General features: G+C 33.4%; 1 protein-coding gene across 1 annotated transcript in view; it reads left to right on the top strand.

Annotated features, from left to right (window-relative positions):
- The window catches only part of LOC123551609 (cadherin-related tumor suppressor-like), a 61,142-nt gene that overhangs the window by 28,670 nt on the left and 5,618 nt on the right, over positions 1–26,854 (top strand). The window contains exons 17-25 of the mRNA XM_053541092.1: positions 113–177; positions 711–795; positions 1,391–1,522; positions 2,022–2,080; positions 2,474–2,615; positions 3,149–3,237; positions 7,285–7,362; positions 17,085–17,144; positions 17,394–17,570. Coding sequence (XP_053397067.1) covers positions 113–177; positions 711–795; positions 1,391–1,522; positions 2,022–2,080; positions 2,474–2,615; positions 3,149–3,237; positions 7,285–7,362; positions 17,085–17,144; positions 17,394–17,570 — 887 coding nt within the window. The remainder of the gene's footprint in view (positions 1–112; positions 178–710; positions 796–1,390; positions 1,523–2,021; positions 2,081–2,473; positions 2,616–3,148; positions 3,238–7,284; positions 7,363–17,084; positions 17,145–17,393; positions 17,571–26,854) is intronic.

Here is a 26,854-nt window from a genome sequence, read left to right as displayed (position 1 = left end):
AGAGTATTTTTGTCGGTACAGAAAAGCCTGTTTTACAAGCCTTTAATGAATATACTGTACATTTGTTTATGAAAGAGAAAATTAATACTTATATCGTATTATTTCTTTGCAGTGCAGCGCTGCAGATCATAGTTATGAATACCACGGTGGTCCAGAGTTTGAAATTGATACGAACACGTAAGTTTGTTTAAAATAAAACGAATGAATCATTTATTTGTTAGAAACATGGATCGATATTCTTTTATAGTTTTGGATATTGCTTAATCACCATTTGGCTATCTCGGATCCCCTCTTAATTCTATGTTTTAGTTCCTCCTAGTGTATTTCTCGTTAGAGCTATTCCATTATTTTTACAGGAGACCATAAGCTTCTTTTCACGGAACTGCACAAAAGTGTATCATTGCTACGGTAGTCTCTAAATTACATTTTAGTAGTTGTAACATGTAAGGATGTTGAGTGGCTAGAGGGCACGGACAGTAGAATGTATTTCCATTACCGTCCTTGAACATGCTCAGTCGAATCGAGCCTGTAAAATGTTCAATTTTGATCGTGTTGGACGACATGTGGACTTTCCACTTTTTGTTTATATAAAGCATGTTTACGAAGAAATTGTATACTAGTAAATGCAATTTTACGAGTAAACTTTATGTAAGAATCACATTTCCGTAAAGATGGTAACGAATGAATTTATAATGGTGTTATTATTTCAGTGGCATGATAAAAACAAAGAAAGTCCTGGATCGTGAAACAAATGACAGTTATAATTTCATAGTGGATGTGAAGATATCCAGTGTGGTATGTAGAATGAAATTATCAAGATCAACGTTTGACAAAAAACTTAAATCGTGTATAAGTTTAGTTCTAAAGTACAGATGATTACATGGATGCATCGGAAATACTGATAAATGTACAATCATAGGTCTATTACTGACTGTTGCGCTTCATGGCTTACTATGAAAAATATAAAGCCATAAGTCCATTACTTGCGGTTGTACTTTAGGGCTTATTCTGTATAGAAGCCATCTGCTGCACTTCTGCGCTAATTATATATATATTATTATATTATTTATATTGTATATATAGTCATGAGGCTTTTAGTTACTTTTAGTTCACTTAAGTAAAGTTCTCTTAATGTTTATTACCTAAGTGTTTCAGTTGTTTTCTTTGTACATCTGTTGTGCCATATTAATATATTTCCAATGATGCTTATAAAAACATGACAGTCGCTGAGACTTTAGTTTTGCTTAATCATAACTACCAGGAAAATCATATGAGATACTTGTCATATCTTTATACATAAGTTATAATAATAAACAATTTACTACCTTATTCATTCTGAAAAACAGACGAAAAGCATATTAAACAAAACTTTTGTTATGTACTGTTCAAGTTGCTGTGTACTGTCAACATAAGTGTGACTGTAGGAGACGTCAACGACAATTCGCCTGTTTTCAATGAAACATCTTATCAGTTCACCCTACCTGCGAGTCCAAAAGATGGTGAACTCCTCGGTACTATAGGGGTGAGTCGATAATGTTATATTTTGATAAAGATTTAGGTTGAAATGTTTTACACCTTTCCAAAATTAGTCTTAAGAGTTCTGTAAATCTTCTGTTAACATGCTCTTTTTTATCTACACATTTATTTTTGCTGAAACTAATTCTAGTAAAAGTGCTCTTTGTTTAAGATATGAAATAAATGGCTTCACATGATTCTTCTTGATGAACCTTTGAACATGCTAAAGATATATCTTATTTACCTCCGAACATGCTAAAGATATATCTTATTTACCTCCATACATGCTACAGATATATCTTATTTACCTCCGAACATGCTAAAGCTGCTGCAATTCATCAACCTTGAAATATGCAGAAGATAAATTCCATGTACCTTCAAACGTACTAAAGGTATATTTCATTAACGCTACGAATATTGCTACAGATATCTTCATTAACCTCCGAACACGCTATAGATATTTTTTATTAATGAAATCATTCAATATCAGATTGATCTATTTGCAGGCTGTTGATATTGACCTTTATGAGAATGGAAATGTTTCATATTTCCTCGAAGATCAAAGGTAGATTTTTAAAAAAATTATCAAACAATTCATTATCGTACGATACTAAAGAAATATATTTAATATATACTGCCAAACCTGTTCTAATGAGATACTATGTAATTAAAGATCGTTGCTGAATAACTCGCCTTGAAAAGTTATCATTTTCACCTTCCTTTTTATCACATGTTCTTGAAAGATCTGACAAGTGTCTTATTTATTAAAAGTATAAATGTAAAGTCCCGTAAGGTTTTTAATTTTATATTAAAACCAGATAAATCAGCTACCCAAAGGGAGAGTATTCATAATAACGTTATATAGAAAGTCATTTTAAGCCGTTAGCTGTCTTGCTCTAGATTATAATAAACATTGCTTTTTGATCCGATTGTAAGATAAGTCTATATTTAATTTTAGCAATTCTCCCTTTCTGTTGGGCCAGTTGTCAGGAGAGCTTACAATCAAACAAGCAGACCGTCTCAATGAAGATATCATGCAAGTCTACGTTAAAGCCATTGACAACGGGAAACCATTGCGCCAGAACTCTACCATTATTTATGTAAAGTTGAACATAGATTTATAGGTTGTTACTTTTGTACCGAGAAATATGCATGAGTTTTGCAGCGGAGATATTGTAAAACTTCAGTAGCACAGTGTTATTCCGCTTGATAAGGAGTGCATATTTCTCGATGCAAAGATAGTAATCTTTTTATTATGTACGCATCTATATATATTCACAGTATATAAATATTATAAATTTGTTCATTAGCCTAATAAAATTGACAATACTGGCTAAGATAACAAAAATTAACGCAACGACAAACATTAAAATGACGCCAATCACCTGATATGAAATTCAAACGTCAATATGGAAAAGTAATCAGTACCTCATTTCAAAGTTAAAATTTTGACAATCATTACTGATATATTTATTTTTGTTTTTAAGACAAAAACGAGATACATAGACCACGTGGTAGAAAATTCTTTTATAGATGTTGCTTCAATACAGTTCCAAACAAGTAAAAATTAATTGAAACTATAAGATACTTAATAGCCAAATGCAGGTTTTAAAAAATATAACAATGCTTATAGATTGTTGGTGAAGCAAGTCACAATATGGTACCAATATCTACACCATTAGCTGTTGAGGGCATAAACGGACAGAAAACAGAGTTTGAAAGGTAAACTTTTGTTAACATTGGAGGATTCAAGGGAAACTGACTTTAACAGGTCCCTTAAAAAGTGAAGCTTATACTACTGTCGAATACCACATAAAGACTACAGCTAAATTAAGACCACCTCATAGTAAAGACTATCTTTTTCTAGAGCGAATTTTTCTTCTTCATTTCATATCATTCATTCACAAATCCATTTAAAAGGAACAACCCACTATTCACTAATGAGACCGCTTGTTTAATCCCGAAATTACTCCATAACCGGCAATATTTTAACCTTGTCTGTTAAGCCTGAGGTAAATGAGAGGAATCAAAAGCTATGTATTGTAAAATTGTTAAACATAACGCGTTTTTTTCTGTCAGAAATTTGCTAAAAAGTGAGCTTTCATGGCTGTAGTGTTTTTGAAATAACATGACCTCTTAATTTGTTTTATAGAAACTTTGGTTAGGGTGTAGGGTCTTTAATAATATTTGAGTAAAAACGATTTGATGGCATTTCAATATATTCTATTATTTGTATATCGTAATAGAAAGGAGTTAGGAATTATTTTGTTTATTTTTACATTAAGTCCGAAATTTTACATATTTACAAGACAGTATTATTTGTAAATTCATCGTCATTTCTAAAGGAAAATCCAAAGATAAGACCAACCCAATATTAAGCAGAACTCTGCTCTACAGAATGAACTCCATGATCCCAAAGACCCGGATAGTATAACAACACTGAGTGACTTTTACGGCTGTCACACGGCACTTAAAGACTTCTGTTGCGATAGTAACAAATTTATAAAAATATCCAAGCAAGGATATCAACCAAGCTAAATGAAAGCAGATTCGTTTCGATTAAGTCTGTTCATGGGAGATAATAGTTATTTACTTTGTTCCGCTATTTTAAAAGTAACTTCACACACGTTTTCCTTTGTTGGTCCTCTACTAAAATTCAAAAAATCTGATTCGTCAAAACTTCATTGCCGCCAGAGGACATGGTCATTTTTCCATATATGTATAAGGTGAAAAGTCTCTGGTCAGAAACTGCTTTCCTGATTTTAAAATAGTTCCATTCAACTTCTCTTTTGTGACCCTCTACTATGACTTTCCAGACGTCCGGTTCGTTTGAAAAAAATCAGAACCAACAGAGCTAAAACTAAAATAACCTTCAAACAACACCTCCTGCTTAATCAGAAGACCGTTTTTGAAATAATTTCACACATGATGATTTTTTCCAAAGCTTGTTAAAATTATTCTGAGATGCCAGTGCTCGAGCTTCCTTAATATGTATATCGTTGGAATATATTTTAGTCGGAAACTATTCTTTAGTGTAAAGACCCAAAATTAATTTCACACAAATGTTATTCGACTGACCGAAGACTGATCAAATTACTCCTAATTGTTCAAGAGTATGGCCGCAGAATGTGGTTGAAAACATTTTGTCAGACACTCCTTGCCCGTTGATTCAAATATTTTTACGTGTTCCGTTATTAAGACGGTTCAAGGTAATCCAGCTCATCAAAAATGTTGCCACAAAAGTTAAGAAGAAAAATCTTCATACATAGTCTCCTCCTGAACTGCATGTCCTATTTTTAAAATCATTTTACAGAAATGTTCATTGGGTGACCCTCTACTAAAAGCTATCTTAATTTATCTAAAAAATGGCTGATGGTAGATGGCAGTTTTCTCTTATACGGTTCTATGGAAAAAAACCGAAAACAAATCTGGATACGGTATGTAGCCCAGTTACAAAGTAATTTGGTGGAAATATTTCTTGGATGACTATCAACTGAAATTGTTATTAGTTTGAGCTGTGAAATTTAGGCGAGTGTTCTTAGACCATCATGGCCCACTGTTTAAACTGTATACTGTATTTCGCTTCCTTTTAAAATTATGTACAATAAAGCTGTTCATTATGCCTTAAATTGTTCCTCTATAAAGCCGTATGGTATATCATTTTCTTTTTAAAGGTATACACTATGTCTTGTTAATTTAGAAAAGATGTATACAATATCATGTTCCTTTATAAAGCTACACACTATGTCTTGTGTAGTCATAAAGCTGATTACAATATCTTGTTCCCTTATATAGCTGTATCTTATATTTTGTTTCTTTATATAGCTGTATACTATGTCTTGTTGCTTATAAAACTGTCTTATATTTTGTTTCTTTAAGAAGCTGTATTAAATATCATGTTCCCTTATACAGTCATACAGTATATGTTTCTTTTTATCCCCCCGCCAAAGGCGAAGGGGATATTAGAAATGCTCTCCGTCCGTCCGTCCGTCCGTGCGTCCGCAACGATCTTTGTCCGGAGCATAACTCCAAAAGTACTAAAGGGATTTTCTTCAAACTTCATACACTGATAGAACACATTTGGAGGAAGTGCAGTGTGCAAGAACAATAACTCTACCTTGCCTATTTTTGGAGTTATTCCCCTTTATCATATTTTCTTAAAAATTTTTGTCCGGAGCATAACTCCAAAAGCACTGGAGGGATTTTCTTCAAACTTCATACACTGATAGAACACATTGGGAGGAAGTGCATTGTGCAAGAACAATAACTTTACCTTGCCTATTTTTTGAGTTATTCCCCTTTATCATACTTTCTTAAAACATTTTGTCCGAAGCATAACCCCAAAAGTACTGGAGGGATTTTCTTCAAACTTCATACACTGACAGAACACATTGAGAGGAAGTGCAGTGTGCAAGAACAATAACTCTGTCTTGCCTATTTTTTGAGTTATTCCCCTTTATCATATTTTCTTAAAAAAATTGTCCGGAGCATATCTTCTTTATGCATGAAGGGATTTTGATACATCTTGGCACAAATGTTTACCGCCACGAGTCGGAGTGTCGTGCGCAAGAACCAGGTCCCTAGGTCTAAGGTCAAGGTCATACTTAGAGGTCAAAGGATACCAGAATAAAAACCTTATCCGGAGCAATACTTCCTCATGCATGGAGGGATTTTGATATAACTTGGCACAAATGTTCACCACCACGAGACGGAGTGTCATGCGCAAGATCCAGGTCACTAGGTCTAAGGTCAAGGTCACACTTAGAGGCCAAAGGTCAGATTCAAGAATGACCTTTGTCCGAAGCATTTCTTCTTCATGCATGGAGGGATTTTGGTGTAACTTGGCACAATTATACACCATCATGAGACAAAGTGTCATGCGCAGTTCCCTTCTTTAGAATTACTTCCCTTTGTTGTTACTTTAAATAGCTTTTATTTAACTTTTTCATTACTAGTCGTAGGGAAAAATCAAGACCACTTTTCTGTAGTACAACATGCATGCTATATCCAATTTTGGGGTGTATTTTGACCAATCTCTACCTGATAAAGATTTTTGTGTGGACTTGGATTTTTTTTTTTTTTTTTTTAGATTAACTTCCCTTAGTTGTTACTATAAATAACTTATATTGTAACATTTTTATAATTGACCATAGGGAAAAAACAAGACCACTTTTCTGTGGTACAACATAGATGTTACTCTCCAGCTTTAGGTGTATTTTATTATATATAAGGTATCTCTACCTGGTAAGGAGATTTTTTGTGGACTTAAAAAAAAGAAAAAAGAAAAGACTTACAGTGATTACTAAACAACCACAAAAAAATACAGCTGCTAGAGTAAAGAAATTTGCTGTGATGGGCATATATTGTGACATTCTGGCACTCTTGTTCCCTGTTAGCTTTCCATTCCTTCTTTTTACAGTAGCCATATAGAAAAACATCATAGCTATACTGTTCATGAAAATTAATAAAATTTAGCAGTAAACCATCTCACTACTGACTTATTCTTTCTTCCACATCTTTAAAACTCCTGATGCGAACCACAACTAAACGGTTCTTCAAAGCTTTCCCCAAAATTAATACTTTCAGACACTAACTTGCCAGGAACTTTAGCCTTCAATTATAATTTGCCCGGCGGGGGGATTAGCCATGTCTAACATGGCTCTTGTTTTTTGCTTAAAAAGGTTGTATACAACATTATATTTGTTTACAAATCTTATCATATATTCTGTTCCTTTATAAAGTTGTAAATTATGCAGTGTTCCTTTGTAGAAAAATATCCAAAATACTGAATATCACAATTGAGATAGGAAAGGTAGAAGAAGTGACGAACAAATCATCTCCATACAAGTAAGTGGTTATACTGTCATTTAAAAGGGCATTACTCCTTTTTAATTTAGAAAGATTATCTATAATTAAGAAATTCTGTGAGTTATCTGCATTTTCATTTGTAAAAAATCGATATTGAAGCTTACAATAAAGTTTCATATACACGCCCGAACTGCATTACACGTTGGTACTGGTTCAGTAATTGCATATACAATATACTCAAATCTCTGTTAACATGCCTCACAAATCAACAGCAACAATTTAGTCACCTCTGAAAGTTAACTGGATCGCAAGGGTACAATAATGTCTTAATGGTAGTGTGCATAAGGGGAAATAATTAAACTAAGAACAGTTAGCTCTCCTACATTCGTAACAAAGTATTACTTTAACGTGGAAAGTTAATAGGTATAGGACAGACGTTGCTATTTAGGTAGTGGACCCTTTTTTTCCATTCGTCAATTTCTGTATGATAACGTATCCGGCATTCTCCGGACGCCTACTATAAAATCATTTAATTTCGTGGGAATGAAATTTCGTGGTTTTGGTCAAAATGGCAATTTCGTGGGGATATGAATTCGTGGATTTTAACTTTTGAACATAAAATGAATGGGACTTTTACTTGTTCGTTGGGATTAAATTTAGTGGATTGACTCAACCACGAAATCCACAAAAATTAGTCCCCCACGAATAGTAATGATTTCACAGTTTATAGGTCGGCGCGCAAATGACCAGTTGTGATAGTTTCTTTTCAATTATTTGCACCATAATCTATTTGCAATACAATTTGAATATATCGTAAAAATTATTGATAATTAAACGAGATATCGATATGCACAGAAAGTATAGTAATGAATTCGCCGCTCGTCGCTGACGTTATTGACGACAGAAATTGATATGCTTGTCGACAAGCAATAACAAGCCTTAGTATTACATAACGAACGTTTTATCCACGAAGATGCTACTATAGTCCTCACAATTGTCTACTAAAAGACATAACTACATATCATCATTATTTTATTCGAGTAGGTGTGCTATTTTGATGCCAATCGTCTTTGTTTGGTTGCTGTTTACTGTTTTTGAAAGATAAAATAAGGTGTTCCATAGACAAGGTCGCAAAATAATTTGACATGACAACAAACAAATTAACAAGATCACACACTCAGATGACTAGATGGCGAACATCATTTTATCAACACAACACTAGTTGCAAGATAACTTGTTCGTATACAATACCACTGGTATGTTGGCAAGATGAGATATATTTTCGATATGATAACATTGCTGTTTGTCAAAATAAAAAAAAACAACATTACACTAAAACGATCAAACCAAATCTTGAAAAAAAAACCAACAACATTAAATCTCACATAAAAATACAGTTTCAAAAAAGACACAGTATAGACATCACCGAATGACTTGTTCCACAAAAGACCGGCAGTGACGTTCCAAAGGAACACAACACGGTAACATGATGCTGAGCACGAGTTTATCACCATTTCCTAACAACCTTACTGTTGAGGTAACTCATTATCAATGAATATTAATTTATTGGTGGGTGCTAGGGTATTTATATATATATACAGTCAAACCCGGCCGCAGAACCTCCCTTGGGGACTGAAAAATGCCGGTATTTGTGATAACATATATTTTCGCAAGACAGGTGACGTGTGACCATAGTAAGCAGGTTATATTTTTTGGAGGCTGTCTACAGTACGGGTCTGACTGCATAAGGGAGTTCATCGGTTCTATGACAAAGGTAAATGTACCAAGTAATATAGCAAAAACAAAACAAAATTATGTGGGATAAGGCCGTGACTTTATTGTAAATTTTCAAATGAAAATTATGGCATATTGTAAATATATAGCATGGTATATATGAAAATGATGAGAAAATATGAAAGACAAAGCTCCAGCTAAAATGCCTGGAAGCAACATAGCAGCGCGAAGGTGCAGAAAACTATGAAAATAAGAGCAGAACATACCAGACCTAATAGGAAATTGTAGGTTCTAGTACTTCGCACTAATGAGAAACGTGACAAAGATGCTCTCACCGATCTCTATGACATGAGATGATATATCAACAAAAATATTCTTCATAGATTAAGTAAATGCAAAATGAAACATAACACCAAGATCAAAATAAAATCTGATGTAAGTCAAGAAAGTCTTCAGCAAACAAACGCACAAAATTATTAAAATATTGAAACAATTGTTTCAATGTAATATATGAACAAACGGACCGGTGCGAGGGAATGGTTATAGCAAACTATGCTACAATAATAATATAATCCATCCAAGCGATTGACTGAGCTAACCAGCAGACTGGAAACGTAAGAAACAGGGGGGATTTACATGTCTGTTTCAACATAACCCATGTGTTAGGGGGTTTGTAGCAAAGTGATCCACAAATTATAAAAATATGTACGGACCTACACGTACATATAACAAATGCAACTTTCGACTGATCACTAATAATCGTATGGCCGATAAGTTGAACAACCCTGTTTATATAAGACACAGTCAATCCATGGACCAGGTGAATGGCTGACCACATGGTACAAGGCCCCCTCTTACGGTTAAAGAGCGCCCGCCCAATAACACCAATAATAAGAGATGACCAACCGAGCGCGAGGTTGCAGATACGAGAAGGTCAACCTAGACAAGTGAGCTTTTATTTTGATACTGCCGTAGTATACAAGAATAAAATATTTTGTGGATCACTAAATATTGCTCACAACACGGACAAAATTAAAATGAAATTAGAATTGACTTGAGCCAAACATTTTAATACAGAAGACTTTCTTTACTGTACCCGAATAAAGATTACAATTTGTAAGCGCCATTTAAGTCACGACAATAAAAATTCTAAATTGATGAAATCAGATCAATGCAAATAATGTATGTTACTAATAAAATCAAGTTTATATACGCATACACGCCTTATTTCTTTCCTTTACTATATAACTAATACCAAACAAACAACTTCAAATGGTTTCAAAGATGGTGGTTAACTACTGTTCATATAACAATCAATATCCAATAACACAATGCATCAATAGAACGCCTTCGAAATATATATAGACAGAATATCATAATTCTTTCCAAATATGCATGTACTTAAGCAATCAATATGTCGAAAGAAACATAAAATATACCAGACTATTTATGAACATATGCAGTAAGACAGAATACAGAATGGACAATTCATATGTAATATGACAAATACTTGTCATGTTATCTTAATCTTTACGCATTATTATTATTATAATTATTATTTTTTGTTCTAATTTCATCTAAAAACTACCCAGAAAGACAGGTTAATCGTATGCTGCGAGCCGGCTGCCCCAACCCTAACTCTTTTCTATTTTTTTTTTGATATTTTTATATAAGAGGGGGGAGGTAGGGAGAATCCGAGGCTCTGACCAGCGAAAAGGCTCTCTCCACCCCCTGCTTTCCGAGTATTTACTATCATCAATGTTTCTAGTAGATAAAATAAATGTGCCAAACAGAACAAAAACAACACGAAAAACTGGGTAATGTTCATGAGCTGTCATCGAATTATAAATCGATGTACAAAACGATGTCCTACAAAAATATTTCAATTATGTTTGTTTTTTTTTTTTTACAGAATAAATGACATTAAGACCATCTTTCTGCAAATACAATGCCAGAATTTGGCGAACCTGCATGCTATCGCTTTGTGTAATAAACCCGCACTAATTCATGTTATCTTCGTGCTTAAATTCAAACCAAATTTAACAAAAAACAACAAACAAAGTACCAAAAAGAAAAAGATAGTAACATTCGGAATGTTTATAAATGAATACATGCAGTTAAAAATCAAGCCGGTTTCATTCAACCGTATTGTTTCATGATGATTAAATGTACCAACAGAAGCATACTAGCAAAATTGAGTTTATACACACACACTGTAAAGAGTTTATTCTCTAATATACCATAGATTACAGAAGCGGCGTGACATGTTTGGTGCAGCAGTACATTTTGTGGCAGGGTTCAGCAGTATGATTCACCATTGTGACCCTGAAACAGATTAAACTTGACGGCAGAAATATGTTAAAAAACAACAAAGTTACTGTAATGGGAAGGGTGGGAGGGAATTTTTGTAAACGATCTGTCCTCTACGGATTTCCGATAAAGAATGTACTTGTCACTGCACTAAATTTGCCCATGAAAATCCCGTGGGATTAAAACTTGTCAGACTAGTATTTGAACTGATACGACTATAAATACAAATACAGGTGCGGATTAGCAGTGATGCGTTATGTTAGACAAGACGATACTCACCAAAATTAAAACATTTTATTTCATATGAGAACATAAATTTACTTAATTTATTGGTGGGTGCTAGGGTATTTATATATATATACAGTCAAACCCGGCCGCAGAACCTCCCTTGGGGACTGAAAAATGCCGGTATTTGTGATAACATATATTTTCGCAAGACAGGTGACGTGTGACCATAGTAAGCAGGTTATATTTTTTGGAGGCTGTCTACAGTACGGGTCTGACTGCATAAGGGAGTTCATCGGTTCTATGACAAAGGTAAATGTACCAAGTAATATAGCAAAAACAAAACAAAATTATGTGGGATAAGGCCGTGACTTTATTGTAAATTTTCAAATGAAAATTATGGCATATTGTAAATATATAGCATGGTATATATGAAAATGATGAGAAAATATGAAAGACAAAGCTCCAGCTAAAATGCCTGGAAGCAACATAGCAGCGCGGAAGGTGCAGAAAACTATGAAAATAAGAGCAGAACATACCAGACCTAATAGGAAATTGTAGGTTCTAGTACTTCGCACTAATGAGAAACGTGACAAAGATGCTCTCACCGATCTCTATGATATAAGATGATAACTATTAGATTTCAACGAATGTAATGCATTTTAGATTTTAGTACTAATAAGATTACAATATGTCATACCGAAATGCACATTACGTGTATTGAGGGCCACTCAACATTTTATGAAAATAAAATTCGCCAAAACGAGGTATGCAGTGAATACACGTTTACTCAAAAGGTACAGCAGGTCATTGACAAACAGTTAAAAGCTAGAGCTAGAAATTACCTTTTGCTATGTACCTTAATTTTTAAGATGTATCAAAATCTATGGAACTCGCTGCATATTTTACATATTGTATATCTTTAATGTTACAATTGTCATTCAGGTACATGTACATATTATCCAATAGTTCGATTACTATAAGCTAGGGTCATCATGAAACCTTTTGCTGAGGTTTCAGTCGAAATGTATTATCTATTTATTTTGAACGAACATCAGACGAACGGACGGACAGGCGGACGAATAGGAAACCAATAGCCATAAGACTTTCAATTAGAAGAGTCTTACTGCCACTGACTTGTTACGTCATAAACAGAATATGCTTGGACAGTTTCATGTGACGTCTTCTTTGCATTCATATTATTGAAATTATTATTCATATCGTTATTGTTATTATGATTATTATTATTAACATTATTCTCATAATTGATTCAATTCTGTTTTACACCTATTTTCGATAATTCTTGATTATTTCATTTTCCATATCAATGCATTTTTATAACTTATTCTTTTACATGCAGGCAGTTAAGTAATGCATGCAACGGACCTAGATAAATCGGATCTAATAAAATTAACCAGGTACATCAGTTACCTTTCAACACAAGGTGCCCCAATAGCTGCCGATCCCGACCATGCCAGGCCGCTCCTATAGCTAAACTGTTTAAAGACATTAGGAGAATAGCCGGTAGACGACATTAGTTTTCTGCAGTCCCTTATACCAGAGATTGACCGTGTTAATGCTGGTGTTACAGTTGCTGACGAAATGGATAATCCGCATCAAATCGTATAGGCTAGAACTGCGTCTAAAATTAATGTGTATGCATTTCGTTAGCGTGTAACAAAATTGATAACCCAAATCCATATTTTAGTCATTAAGAAATACATTTAAAGCTGAATATTGTTCAAAATATAACAATAATCTGTATTAATTTATATTAGTCCTTGTATATGATAATCTTTTGCAGAACGGAACCATGCAAAGTATTAGCAGATTCGGTTCGATTAACTTGGTTCATGGGAATTCACTCATGGCACTCCCAAGTATAGTGTGGCTTATTCCATTTAGCTCAGAATGTTTGTGTTTTTATTTCTATAGCACCGTTCTCCATAAGTTTCGTTGTTTTGCTGGATTTTATTCTTATGTAAAATACTCTCAGAAACAGTAACCAGACTTAAGTATGAAAAGCACATCTTACCTTACTTCGAACATGTCCGGATTATATTGTTTAACAGTTCTGAAAGAGCTTTGTAATTTCATTACAATGAATTAATAATATATCTATAAATCCGTGAATTATTTGATTTAAACATGACGCTTTCGTGCTTTAAGAAATATTTCTACGACTTAGAATTATGACAGTATGTTATTAATTTTCATAAGCATCACTTACCATTTACTGTTATACATTACAACAGTTGAGATCTAGGTTACCCTAGTGATGTATAAAATGAAAATATATCTTACATTTCTTTCGATATCTAACAAACAGCAGCTAACCAATATGTTACATTATGAAAACATCCAATATACACGTATCTTTCTTGTCAGCTGTTAATGTTTCATGCCATGGTACGAACCCAACTGGAACGCTCTCTTGCCAGTTAGCTAATCAAGTTAATATAGCCAATTTCGTTCCTGGACACGTAAAAAGCGTAAGCTTACATTACCTTATTACATACCAATTTTCCTATGTGCAGTCTCTACGAACACTTTAACCATCTGACTGAAATACTGTTGAAAACGGCATGGAACCAATTAATTGTATGTCGCTCCTTTCTCATCGGATCTGTTAAGCTGTAACTAGACTATGCAGCATGTTTTTTATCATTTGAAGCAAGATATTTAACGTATAATTTTGACAATTGGTAAGAAACAACCAAATGTATATTTCTATTTGATTTAATGATTTAAAAGTTTGTGATATTTTTTTTAATTATATTAGGCTACAAAGCAAAATTCTTTGATTAATCCTAGCGATACTAAATCATGTTACAAAGTATTTCCGCAACAGTGTACGTTAGAAATGCATAAACCTCAATACACCTCGGGTGAAACCAGTACATGCATATTGTACATATGATTAAAGTCCATAAATAATAATGACCGAGAATAATGTACAGGAACTAACGTACTGCATTTTTGCGTATGTACATGCAAACAAAAGAACGCTCGACCACACCGATGTTTTACCTGTGAGTGTTTGTCAGCTCACTATGTCTGTTAATTTTATTTATTTATTTGTTTATTTATTTTTTTTTATATAACTAAAATTCACTTCAGACTGATTCAGTCAGTGATTGAATAAAACCAAATAGCCAATAACTTGCTGATTGTACGATGAACACGTGTCTCCATTACTTTCCAGAGGACAAATTCAAATGCCGTATAAACAGAAAGTTCAGCAATCAAAATTATAAGCGCAGACATCTAAAGAAAATATATAATGTATACTCATCTCAATTGTGAATTCTCAAAACAGTAGCGCTGCAGTTTTCCGTCGTAATCTTCTTTAAATTTTTGTAAACGATCTGTCCTCTACGGATTTCCGATAAAGAATGTACTTGTCACTGCACTAAATTTGCCCATGAAAATCCCGTGGGATTAAAACTTGTCAGACTAGTATTTGAACTGATACGACTATAAATACAAATACAGGTGCGGATTAGCAGTGATGCGTTATGTTAGACAAGACGATACCCACCAAAATTAAAACAATTTATTTCATATGAGAACATAAATTTACTTATTTATCACAACAATTGCACATTAATAACGCAGAAAGATAACGACCAAAAGAACAAAAAGTGAAAGTCCAATATTCAGTTTGATGGCAATTTTAATATGTCTCATGTGATACGTGTACGATGTGCAGTTAAAATTCGTGTTAACATCCGCCTGCCTTTAGCAACCCAGTCTGTTAACATCTCGAATTGACATTTTGTTTTAATTTCCAATTGTGTTAAGGAGGTAGGTTACCTTGTTACAAGGGTAAATTCAAATTAGTTGAACCGCAGCACATTTTTGTATTTCGTGTAATATGAAGTTTTAACTGCTACAATCTCAATTTCGTTTGTCTCTGTCCCTTCAAGTTCAATTTTTATCCAGGTTTGAAGAACATGACCCTCCAAAGGTATTTCATATTGAAAAAAGAAGGAAAATACGGATATTTAACACTTTTCAGTGTATTTTAGTTACATTGATATCCGTTGAAGTCTGCATAATTGATAATTTTACTAGTATGCACGTTATCTTTCTAATATGAGTTTAAAATGTATATGTCGCGGGGCTCGTGTTTCCATGGTAACGCATTTTCTTTCATTTTTAAACAACTATGTATAAAAATAGGGGTTTTCGACGGCTTTAGGGTCATTCTGTTAATGACCATCATGGAATATTTGGGTAATATTATTAGCAAAATACCAAGCACTTTACATGGTACCCTATTTTTCTTAAAGTTTGAAGTAACCATGGCAACAGAGATGTTTAAAATAGCTTATATCTTGCTTTTCGTCGTAGTTTCTTATAAAAAAATATTGAATAAGATTATCTTTCTAGTTAATGTAGCTATAAATCATATTATTTCTAACGTAAGTTATATTTTCGTGTTATTTGCATTTATTAAAACAAATTTCACAGCTTAGAATACTTACAGCAGTACCCCTCGTCTGGCATTTTTCATGGAAAAATCGTTCAGTATGCTGCTATTATTCTCATGGATATTGTTGAAATGAAAATAAAAGGCCGAATCTGTGTTTCTTAAATAGACCAGTGTCAACGCTTTTAAATTTTACATTTAGATACATAGGTCACGGGCTTCGTTTCCATGGTAACATCAATTCAATTCAAGAAACCACATTTTTCTACCGAAATTTGAACAATTTTAGATCTTAGTTTTTGTATATAAGTAACAAATTATCAACGGAACCTGAAAAATAGGTATTACAAATCAAACTGCTAGATTTTTTATTTGAAAATGGCCGTAACAAGTAACCTTTCACCCAACTATATTCCAAATAACATTGGTTACCATCATCCATTTTCTTACATTCCGCATAACATTTCAATATAACTACAAAAAAGAAGCAAAATATTGATTTTTATTCAGAGCAAAAGACTCATAAAAATATTTCAGCAGATAATGGTTATTTGAAAATAGTTAAAATAAAAAAAAAATGCACAGAATTACGTACTTTCAAGATAAAAACTATTAATTTTGCGCGGTAACTGACACGTAACGTCATGACGTCAGTGACGTCATTTTAAGGCAACATTGTTTTGAAGCGTTTCTGCGGCAATTTATTCATTATTTCTGAATTATTAAACCATAAAGCATCAGATCGAAAACAGGTTCATGATTTGTTTTCAGAAGAATGAATATACAAACACATTTAGTTTGTCGTAAACGTCGTCGTAAATCGTCACGTTAGCTTCCGGTTGGACAAGCGCACATACAAATATGAAGGTAACCTACCTCCTTAAACAACCACCTGCCGTAAGAAGTCACATGTTACATTCCAGTGACTGGTTGTTAACAAAGGGTTTTCTGTATTATATTATCTGCGAAACAATTATAGAGAAACCAGTCAGAGCTAATGTGTTTCGTGTCACATGTCTTTACGACATGTTCATTACTTCTTTCATTTATTTTGTAGGACAAGAATCCATTTAAGTACCTCTAAGAATTCTACGGTTTCCAGACAAAGCTTCCTCAGGTAAACAGAAAAGAGATATTTCGTATGGCTTTTACTTTGTTGACTGAATGTAATTTGAGAATGTTAGACCTTTAATGCAGTCGTTACGTTTGTACATGACTCCTAGTTTTTTTCTTTGCTTAAATGTGTTTAAAGCACCACAAAAGCTTTCATTTGTTTAGAGTTTTAGCTTCACAGATTTCACATACTTTCGTTTGTAACGAATACAGAGCTGTGATAAATTCTTGATCTTGCACTTACTACCTTCAGTCAAGTGTTGGCTCATTATGAGGACATAAGAAGTTTGTTTTACCAGTCAAGTGAGGACACAGGAACAGAAGAACATTCAGCCATTGGTCCTTCCGAAATCGGACTTATAGTGATGGCAGGCGTTATATTGGCTGGGGCAATACTGGCAATTTTCATTGTACACAGGCAATTTAGCAGGTATTGACTAATTCTTAGTATTTATTTGCTTTACTAAAATGCCTAAATTATTCTCAGATGAAAGCAACTGTGGACAAGATAATTCAGTGTAATAAAAAGTGAAAAACAGAACCAATGGGACGCAGGAAACATCAAGAACCAACAACACTAACCTAGATTCACTAAGCCCCATCCAAAATGATCACACTTTGTCTGCGCAAAAGATCATTTGACAAAGAACATACAATATCCATTAACCCTTACCATGGTGATCAAGATTGATCAACATCTGCACTGTTCGCCGTTTAGTAAGTATCTTTTTGATAAGCACCCCTTTTAACAGCTAATGGTACTGCCCAAATTGAAAGATGGACAAGTTCATTATAGAAATTTAGCAGGATAAGGGTTAATATGATAAGTATAAAAAATATTACACGACAAAATGCAAGAAAAACACAACATGAAACAAAACATACTGAAAATAGGGATACTGGATACTGCTTTGGAAACGAATTTTGCTAATGGTGAGGAGTCCGCCTGTCCGTGCGTTGACGTGGTTTATTGCATGCCAGTTTGGCAATTATATTAAATTCTTGACGAATACACAGTGTAAACATAACCTGTCGCGCTTAGCTCTAACGTAAGTATGAAAGTGTGTTTTTAGCTAACCTTTCACGAAGTGACAAGGTGAGCTATTGTGACCGCTTGATGTCCGTCGTCCGTCGTGCGTCTTGCGTCAACAATTTCTAAAAAAATCTTCTTCTTGAAAACCACTGGGCAGAATTACAGTAAACTTCACAGGAATAATCCTTGGGTGGCCCCTTTCAAAAGTGTTCAAAGAATTGAATTCCATGCAGAAATCTGGTTGCCATGGCAACCGAAAGGAAAAACTTTAAAAATCTTCTTGTCCAAAACCACAGGGCCTAGGGTTTTGATATCTGGTGTGTAGCATCATCTGGTGGTCCTCTACCAAAATTGTTCAAATTATCCCCCTAGGGTCAAATATGGCTCCGCCCCGGGGGTCACATGGTTTATATAGACTTACATAGGGAAAACTGTGAAAATCTTCTTGTACAAAACCACATGGCCTAGGGCTTTGATATTTTGTATGTAGCATCATCTAGTGGCCCTCTACCAAGATTGTTCAAATTATCCCCTTAGGGTCAAATATGGCCCCGCCCCGGGGGGCCCAAGTTTTACATAGACTTATATAAGAAAAAAAGTTTAAAAATCTTCTTGTCTGAAATCACAACACTTAGACATTTGATATTTGGTTTGTACCATTGTCTTATGGTCCTCAACCAAAATTATTCAAATTGTACCCCTTGGGTGAAAAGAGGCCCTGCCCTGAGGGTTCCAAGTTTTATATAGACTTATATAGGAAAAAGCTGAAACCATATGACCTAGACTTTGATATTTGGAATGATGCATTGTCTAGTAGTTCTCTACCAAAATTGTTCAAATTATGCCCCTGGGGTTAAAAGAGGCCCCGCCCTGGGATCACTTAGTTATTATGTGAGTTATATAGGAAAAATACTTAAAATATCACCTGATCCTATTTCCAAGACTGTTTAATTATAATTAACTGATGACCCCAAGTAATATGATGTCACTTGACTGTGACCTTGACCTACTGACCTACTTTCTTGTTTTTTTTAAGATACAGCCTTGAAATTTTGATGACATACACAGTTTTGCACACAAATCGTAAAACTGAATTTCATTGACCATGAATGTGACCTACTGACTCTCTTAACATTTTATCATCAGTTTGACATTTGAAACATGTAGCTCATATTACTCAGGTGAGCGATCCAGGGTCATCATGAACCTCTTGTTGTGTCAAAGTAAACATTAAAGTTAAACATAGCAGATAAAAGTGCAACAAAAACAAACTTTAAAGTGCATGACTAAGTAAGGTAACGGACGCAAATCTACTACATAAACCAACCACAAATGAAAGAAATTTTATCCTAATTATTTTTCCATTAACTGATCTCAACTTACACTAAGAGCTACATTATATTCGCAACCGTCTTAGAGTCTTTAAAGATCCATAGCAACATGTCACTGTTTCCGAAACTGTAATCTTAACCTTTAATCTGCTGGCGGCAAAATATTCTGCCGTACAGGCTGATCAAGGTCTGCACTGTTCGCTATTTAGTTAGTAAATTTTCAGTGAACACCTCTTCGAATAATAAATGGTACTGCCCAATTGAATGATGGAACAGTCCAATTTAAAAATTTAGCAGGGTAAAATATACACTAAAGATTTCAGATCTAACATTTAGTGATTTTTTTGGTGATTCCGCATGCATCGTAACGAAGATCTTTCAAGGTTTAACTGCATGCTTTGTCTTTATTTCAGGTTAATGATTAAAAGAACAAATCGTTAAAATCTATATTTGATTTAACCCCAACTAAAGATGTTGAATTTTAAATCTTTTAAAAGTTTCTGTCTCTTTGTTTCGTTTGATTTGTTATGTATGAAGACTTTGATAACAGCCTCATTTCTCTCGGATACAACAGCAAGCTCTGCCTACATTTTATGTTAAAGCAGCTGGGTGATTACCTGACTCTTGCAAAGTCAAGTCGATGTATATTGATAAAGCAGATTTAGATGCACTCATTTCGTTATATACGCTAAGAATAACGCGTGAAAATCGTGAAAAATAGTGTATAGTAATTAACCATGATAGCGAAAACAAAACAACATTAAAGCAGTCTGTCGTGCTATGAATTAATGATTGTTTTAAAGTTTATATCAGAAAGTAACTAGTTTATTCGAGGTCTTTAAGAGGCAGGTCTTGTTACTGAAGAAAAACCAGATGATGAGCAGCAAGCTAGTTAAATAATGGTTTGTCTGGTGCCTGACATTAAAAAGTAGGTATCGGGAATAAATGCTGTTCAGTGAATGTAGGTGTCTCATAAGCCAATGTGACTGACCCTTTCAGTGGCGGTGATACTATGATAAAGAAACACTTTGTTTGTTTGTTTTTTTTTGTACTTTTTACAATGCACCATTATTGCAGTAGATAATTAAACAAGCCCGTTCCCAAGTTTTCCCTTCATCTTCGTTTCGTCATTCCACTTAGTCCTAATGCCTTAACAAGAAATGTTAAGACGTAAATTATTTTGTTTTAAAGGAAATTCTTGCTGACATTTTCTTATATATCCGTTTTTTCTCCTGCCTCTCCGGAAAATTCATTTCCGTACTATAAAGTCTGTCTGGCTCATCACCTTATTTAGATCCTAAATAGCTACGTGATATTTTGCGTGAACGCAAAAGCAAACTAGCATTTTAGTACTAAACATTTAAAAACCAAAATAACTCTAAATATCAGGAAATTATTTTACATCTAAGGAAACAAAAAAGTCTCAATTTGCCCGTAAACATGAACATAAATATCTTTACAAATTAATAAAAATGAAGCTAGAACATTAATCTCACAGAAATATACAAGTAAATAGCAATAACCACGAATTGTTTCTTATTTGTTCTCCAACCACTCATGAAAATGGTACAGGAATATATGAATGTCACTTAAACTTGCAAATGCGCCTCCATATTTTAGAATAGATATGGTCAATAAATGCGCCACGTATTGGATAACTGAGCACAAAATTCAGTGCTAAAGACCACCTCTGAATAAAGGCCATTACTATGAAACCTGCTTATAAAGGAGAAAACCATGTTTTTTGTTTTCTTCCTGTTTGACCAGTAGAAATGCAAAATAAATTACCTGTTTTGAGAAACCACTTGTGAAAATGACCATTTTAACTTTCAATAAGGTGGTCTTTACAGACAGGTCTGACTGTGCTGAAGAATGACCCTGCTAAATTTCTATAATAGATCATCTTTAAATTTGGGCAGTCACACTTATTATCACTTAAAATTTACTTACGGAATAGCGAACAGTTTAAACCAAGGTCTGCACTGGTCGCAAAGACAAAATCACTTGCCGCCACCAGGCATAAGGTTGATATACATGTACCTGAAGACTTCATTATAAGTTACACTAATGAGGGAGTTTTCAGCGGTGAAAAAAAAAGATATTCTGTTTAATGGTGGCAGATATTTACTAGCTAATTCACTAATGATAATTGATATGTCTAAGACATACTGACATGCGATATAGAGATCTCATTAACTGAATCATGTGTAGTCTAGCACTAGCATCTACCAGATAAGTGTAAACAAAAACAAGGTGATACGTAACATTTAGGCTATTATATACACTAAAATCGTTTTTTTAACCTTTATCATGCTGGACACGACTGTTTTTTCCTTTGCGACCAGTGCAGATCATTGTTCGCCATTCAATCAGTATCTTTTTGGTAAACAACCCTTTTAACAGTTAATGGTACTGTCCAAATTGAAAGATGGACAAGTTCATTACAGAAATTTAGCAGGGTAATGGTTAAGGTTTTTATCCTTTTGTAGATCTAGGAAGTATATAAACCTATAAATAGTTGAGAAAGGCTTTTAAATTTCTAAACATATAAACGAAACTAATCATAGTGTTCATGGCTACAAAAAGATGTTTGTCAATAAACGGAATTAAATGTTATCAAACAATATTTGGAAACAAGGGTCACAACTAGGGGTGTCCCTATACCCAAACATTTCACTGCATTTTTGGTACAGTGGTCTATCCAAGCTTTAAGTCAAAATATGATGAAAGGTTACGTTTTTATACACGTCAGGGGTTTAGCATAAGGACTTTACTCAATATTGTTTAGCAGATTAGAAATTTTGAGCGCCTTTCCAAAAATGTATAGGTGTATATTCTTTCCCAATAAAAAAGATACAAAGCTCACAGCGTCTTGTACACCCGGGATACTGAAAGAGATGTAATTCATTGTAATTATGCAAAATATGGAAAATGTTAAGTTTGTTTGGATGAAATATTTTTGAAAATTGTTTATCGATACAGATCACAGAGCACAGAAAATGATCGGTGAATGAACGCGCTACAGACCCCAAGAGCATACCAGATACCATTGTAGTGTTCTCATTACTCAAACGTTTTTTTATCATTGCCAATCAATAAAGCTCTCAATGAAAGGTATGCACTACCAGACACAACCAATCCTTTATATTGCCAATGAATACGGCTTCAATCCAGTAATCACCTAAGAACAATTTTCACTATGTTCAAAAATTACAGGACAGTGTTAAGCGTAGATGCCAGTTATTTCGTTTAAGGAATATATATCAATTCTATGTATCATAGGATCACTATTCTCAGTGTGTTTAGTTTTAAAATTTTAAAACTAATTGGCAGGATGCAGGTTTTGAAAAACATTGCTATTTTGATCTTTTGGTTAGTTTTATGATCATCTAGGTAATTAAGACTTGTAGTTGTACTTTACAAATAGGCATCTGTTGTAATGAACCGATACGTTAGCACGCGAATAAGATAAAAACACATTATATATAGAATCATACATTTGTGAAATGAGAATGACAACGACATAGATCACCACTAATTACAAAATGTACAGATGTTTTATAACAAATCACTTTCTTGTGTCACACAAAAGCTGGCATAAACACGTGATATAATATTTCTTATTACAATATCTTTTAATCTATAAAGTACAGAATTTCTGTTTATGCTGACGTTAGTAATTCCCTGTAAAGTCTGAGAGAGGATTGCAAGAAAGATCAGTCTAAATATAGTAACGCACGCGCCTGAACCGTAAGTTATACAAGCTTTCTCGTGATTCCGGTTTGGCTTCTTTTCGCGTAATAATGATCAAAATCGATATCCTCACTTAGGAGCACTTATACGCACTCAGATATCGTTTTATTTTGAAAAAAGTAATTATATCCTACTTGAAAAATAAACGTATCTTACTGGTTATTTAACGTCACAACATGAATGGAACCACTGACCGCTTTAAAGCTACTCGCTCACAGTTTGGGTGAAATTTTCCATCCAAATTTGACATAAAATGTATATATGACACTGAAAAATGATAACGTGGGTGAAAATAAAAGATAGGTATTGGTAAAAATGCACGAAGAATGTAAATTTACTACATAATTTCAAAAGCGTTGTACTCACTTTTTATGGAGTTTTACGAGAAATTATTTTTCGCCTCTTAATGCGTGGGTTAGTCCCTTTAAATCATGCCCGAACGGTTTTTACAATATAGAAATATCCCATTAAACGATTTTTTTTTCATTTTTCATTACTTGACAAGCGAGCACATAAAACCGGCCGTAGAAGCTAAAATTGCTTGCAAATATATCCATTACTCGATCGTGTAAAAAATATGAAGTACTTAAATACATTTTTTTTGCTTATTTTCCTCTCTTAGCAATTTTGAGAAAAAGCTATAACTGACAGACAGACAGACAGATACCTTTATTTTCTATCAGGTTACACACATGAAAATTACATGGTATAACAACATGATAAACAAATACATGGTATAATACAACAGTAGAAACTATGAAAACCGGATCCTGTCCGGAACAAATCAGAAGTCCGGTTTTCAGTGGATTCCGGTTTTCAGAGGATTTTGCACTAATTTCTGAGAGGATTTATATTCGTATTTATTTCATCTGACTGTATCATGTTCAATGTCTTTTAAGATTTTTTTCTTTTCCTAAATTTGCATTGTGTGTCTTCGTTATATATTAAAACTGAATTATTTATAACAGAAAACAGTCCCTTAATATGATACTTTATAATGAAAAGAATGTTTTGCTTGTTGTGGCAGTATAAATAGTCCAGCTTCTATAAATCATGGAACATGCATCTTGTGAATATCTATATTTAATAATTAATACAAATACCAATAATAATTAATTAATAAGTATAAGAATCTTTTTCATATTCCAAAAAAAATTAAATTTTATGAAAAAAAAAACACCTGTACATCAATAGATCAACTAACTTCCCCCTATTAGATTAAAATGTTTTGCCATTTATAAGCTTACCTTTCATAGCTAATAAAGAAAACACACAGATAAATGATTTTCACACCCACTAAGGTAACATTTGTGATTGTTAGTTGGTAAACAAAAAGTTGTCACCTGCTTGAGATTATGTTTTTAAGATAAAAAAATCGAAGTGATAATACACATAAGTTTGACACTTAATGTCCGGTTTTCAGAGGATTTTTTTATGTATGATATTCTTTTGCGGCCATGAAAAACCGTCCGGTTTTCAGAATTCAGAGTTTCCGGTATTCAGAGTGCTTTTTGAATTGAACATAAAAGAGAAAAACTTGGGACTTTGAAAATCGTCCGATTTTCAGAGGATTCCGATTTTTGGAGGGTCCGGTTTTCGGAGTTTATATACAAACTTCATGGTTTGAAATTTTTTAAAAATTATTCATAAATACTGTCTTTTTCCCCCTAAAAATGTATATTACCATGAATAACAGTTTTATTCAAATATACAGTTCTTTGTAGGGGGTGGGATGGGGACTCAATAATAGTCTCTTGTACCTAGTATTTAAACATCGAAATTTTTTTTCAAAAGAAAAGTAAAATCCAGTTCTGTATTAAGTGTCACCAAGACTATAAAAATTCAAAAAGGTAATTTCACTCTTTGGTGAAAAATATGGTATTTTAAAGACACACCACGCCCTAGTGACCTACCTTTTTCACCCTAAAAATTATGAAAATCATTCTTATAATCCAGGTAATATACAGCTATACTACAAGATTTCAGGTTGATAATTTAGGTCCTTCTTGAATAAATGTTTTTTTCACAACTTTAACTGCAAACTGTTTCAATCAATCTCTTTTCAGCATAGTTTTAAGAATATAGATGAATAACAATCTTACACTATAGATACAAAATATCATTGAAAAATAACTATATACACTGATTTCTGTACGTATTACTACATTAATTCAATAAAATATTAATACATTGTCTTGGCCTAATATATGTCACTGTCAATTTGAAACTAAATTCTTGTATATCTCATATTTTTCATGCAAATCATGTATAATTACCATCATGGAACTACAAAAGAGTACAGTTATTTTGTGGCGCGTCTTTATGAAACCAAAACGGAGACAATAATGTAAATGTTGATGAGGGTTATTTCAAGGTAAATGTATAAACATAAACGGGACACTGCTGACCTTGCCAGTGCACACCTGTAGCAATTACTTTTACCTGTAATAATAATGATAAAAATAAAGATAAAAACCCGTGGAACTCGAGTAAATTTAAAGCTCATGTTTAAAGACCCACTACGACCCTGTGTCCTACTTTTTTCACCCACAAAAACTTCGTGAAAATAACTCTTATAATACAGGTAATATTCAGCTATACTACAAGTTTTCAGATGAACAGTTTAGGCCCTTCCTGAATAAATGTGTTTTGACAACCTCATCTGCAAACTTATTCAGTCAATCTCTTTTCAGCATAGTCTCAAAAATTTAGATGAATATCTATCGTACACTGTAGAAACAAAATGCGATTGAAATTTAACTACATACACTGATTTCTGTAATTATTATTACTACAGTAATTAAATTAAATCTTAAGACATTAAAGACATTTTCTTGGCCTATCATATATCACTGTCAGTGTGTAACTAAATACTTGTATATCTTATTTTTTCATGCAAATCATGTATAATTACCATCATGGAAATACAAAAGAATACAGTTATTTTGTGGTGCGTCTTTAAAATGATCTCTGGCTTTTATATCGTATAAGCTATGTCGAACTGAAAGGCATGGATTTTTCATTTAACATGGTTTATCTTAGGTCGCAAAAACCGAACGTGAAATATTCGTTTGATATTTAAAGACCCGCCAACACGTAGTGACCTACTTTTTCCTCTTTTGTGAATACTGTGCAAATAATTCTGATAATACTGGTATAATACAGCTATTCTGCTACATGACAGGTGGACAATTAAGGCCTCAGTCAATCCTTTTTCAGTAAACCTTTTAAAAATCCTATACTGTAAAAACAAAGTATGGTCTAAACTCAACTTAATACCTCAAGAATTGTGCATACTATTACATAAATCAATACTATATTTAGACATTAAACACATTGCCCTGGCTTTATATATGACACTGTCAATTTGTAACTAGATGCTTGTTATTTCTCATTTTCTTCATGCTAAGCATGTATAATAACCATCATTGAAATTTATTTTGTGGCGCGTCTTTAATGAATAGGATTTATTGAACGAATTTATTTTTACTTATTACGTATACCAAGAGCATAAACAGCTTTTAATGAGCGCGAACTCATTAAGAACTCTGATCTTTATAATCATCACTGATTACTTGAAAACTGTAAGAAATAATT

Source organism: Mercenaria mercenaria, chromosome 4, assembly GCF_021730395.1.
Source record: "Mercenaria mercenaria strain notata chromosome 4, MADL_Memer_1, whole genome shotgun sequence".
Classification (NCBI taxonomy): Eukaryota; Metazoa; Mollusca; class Bivalvia; order Venerida; family Veneridae; genus Mercenaria; species Mercenaria mercenaria.
The sequence above is the reverse complement of the archived record's forward strand: the minus strand, read 5'-3'. Positions and strand labels throughout refer to the sequence as shown.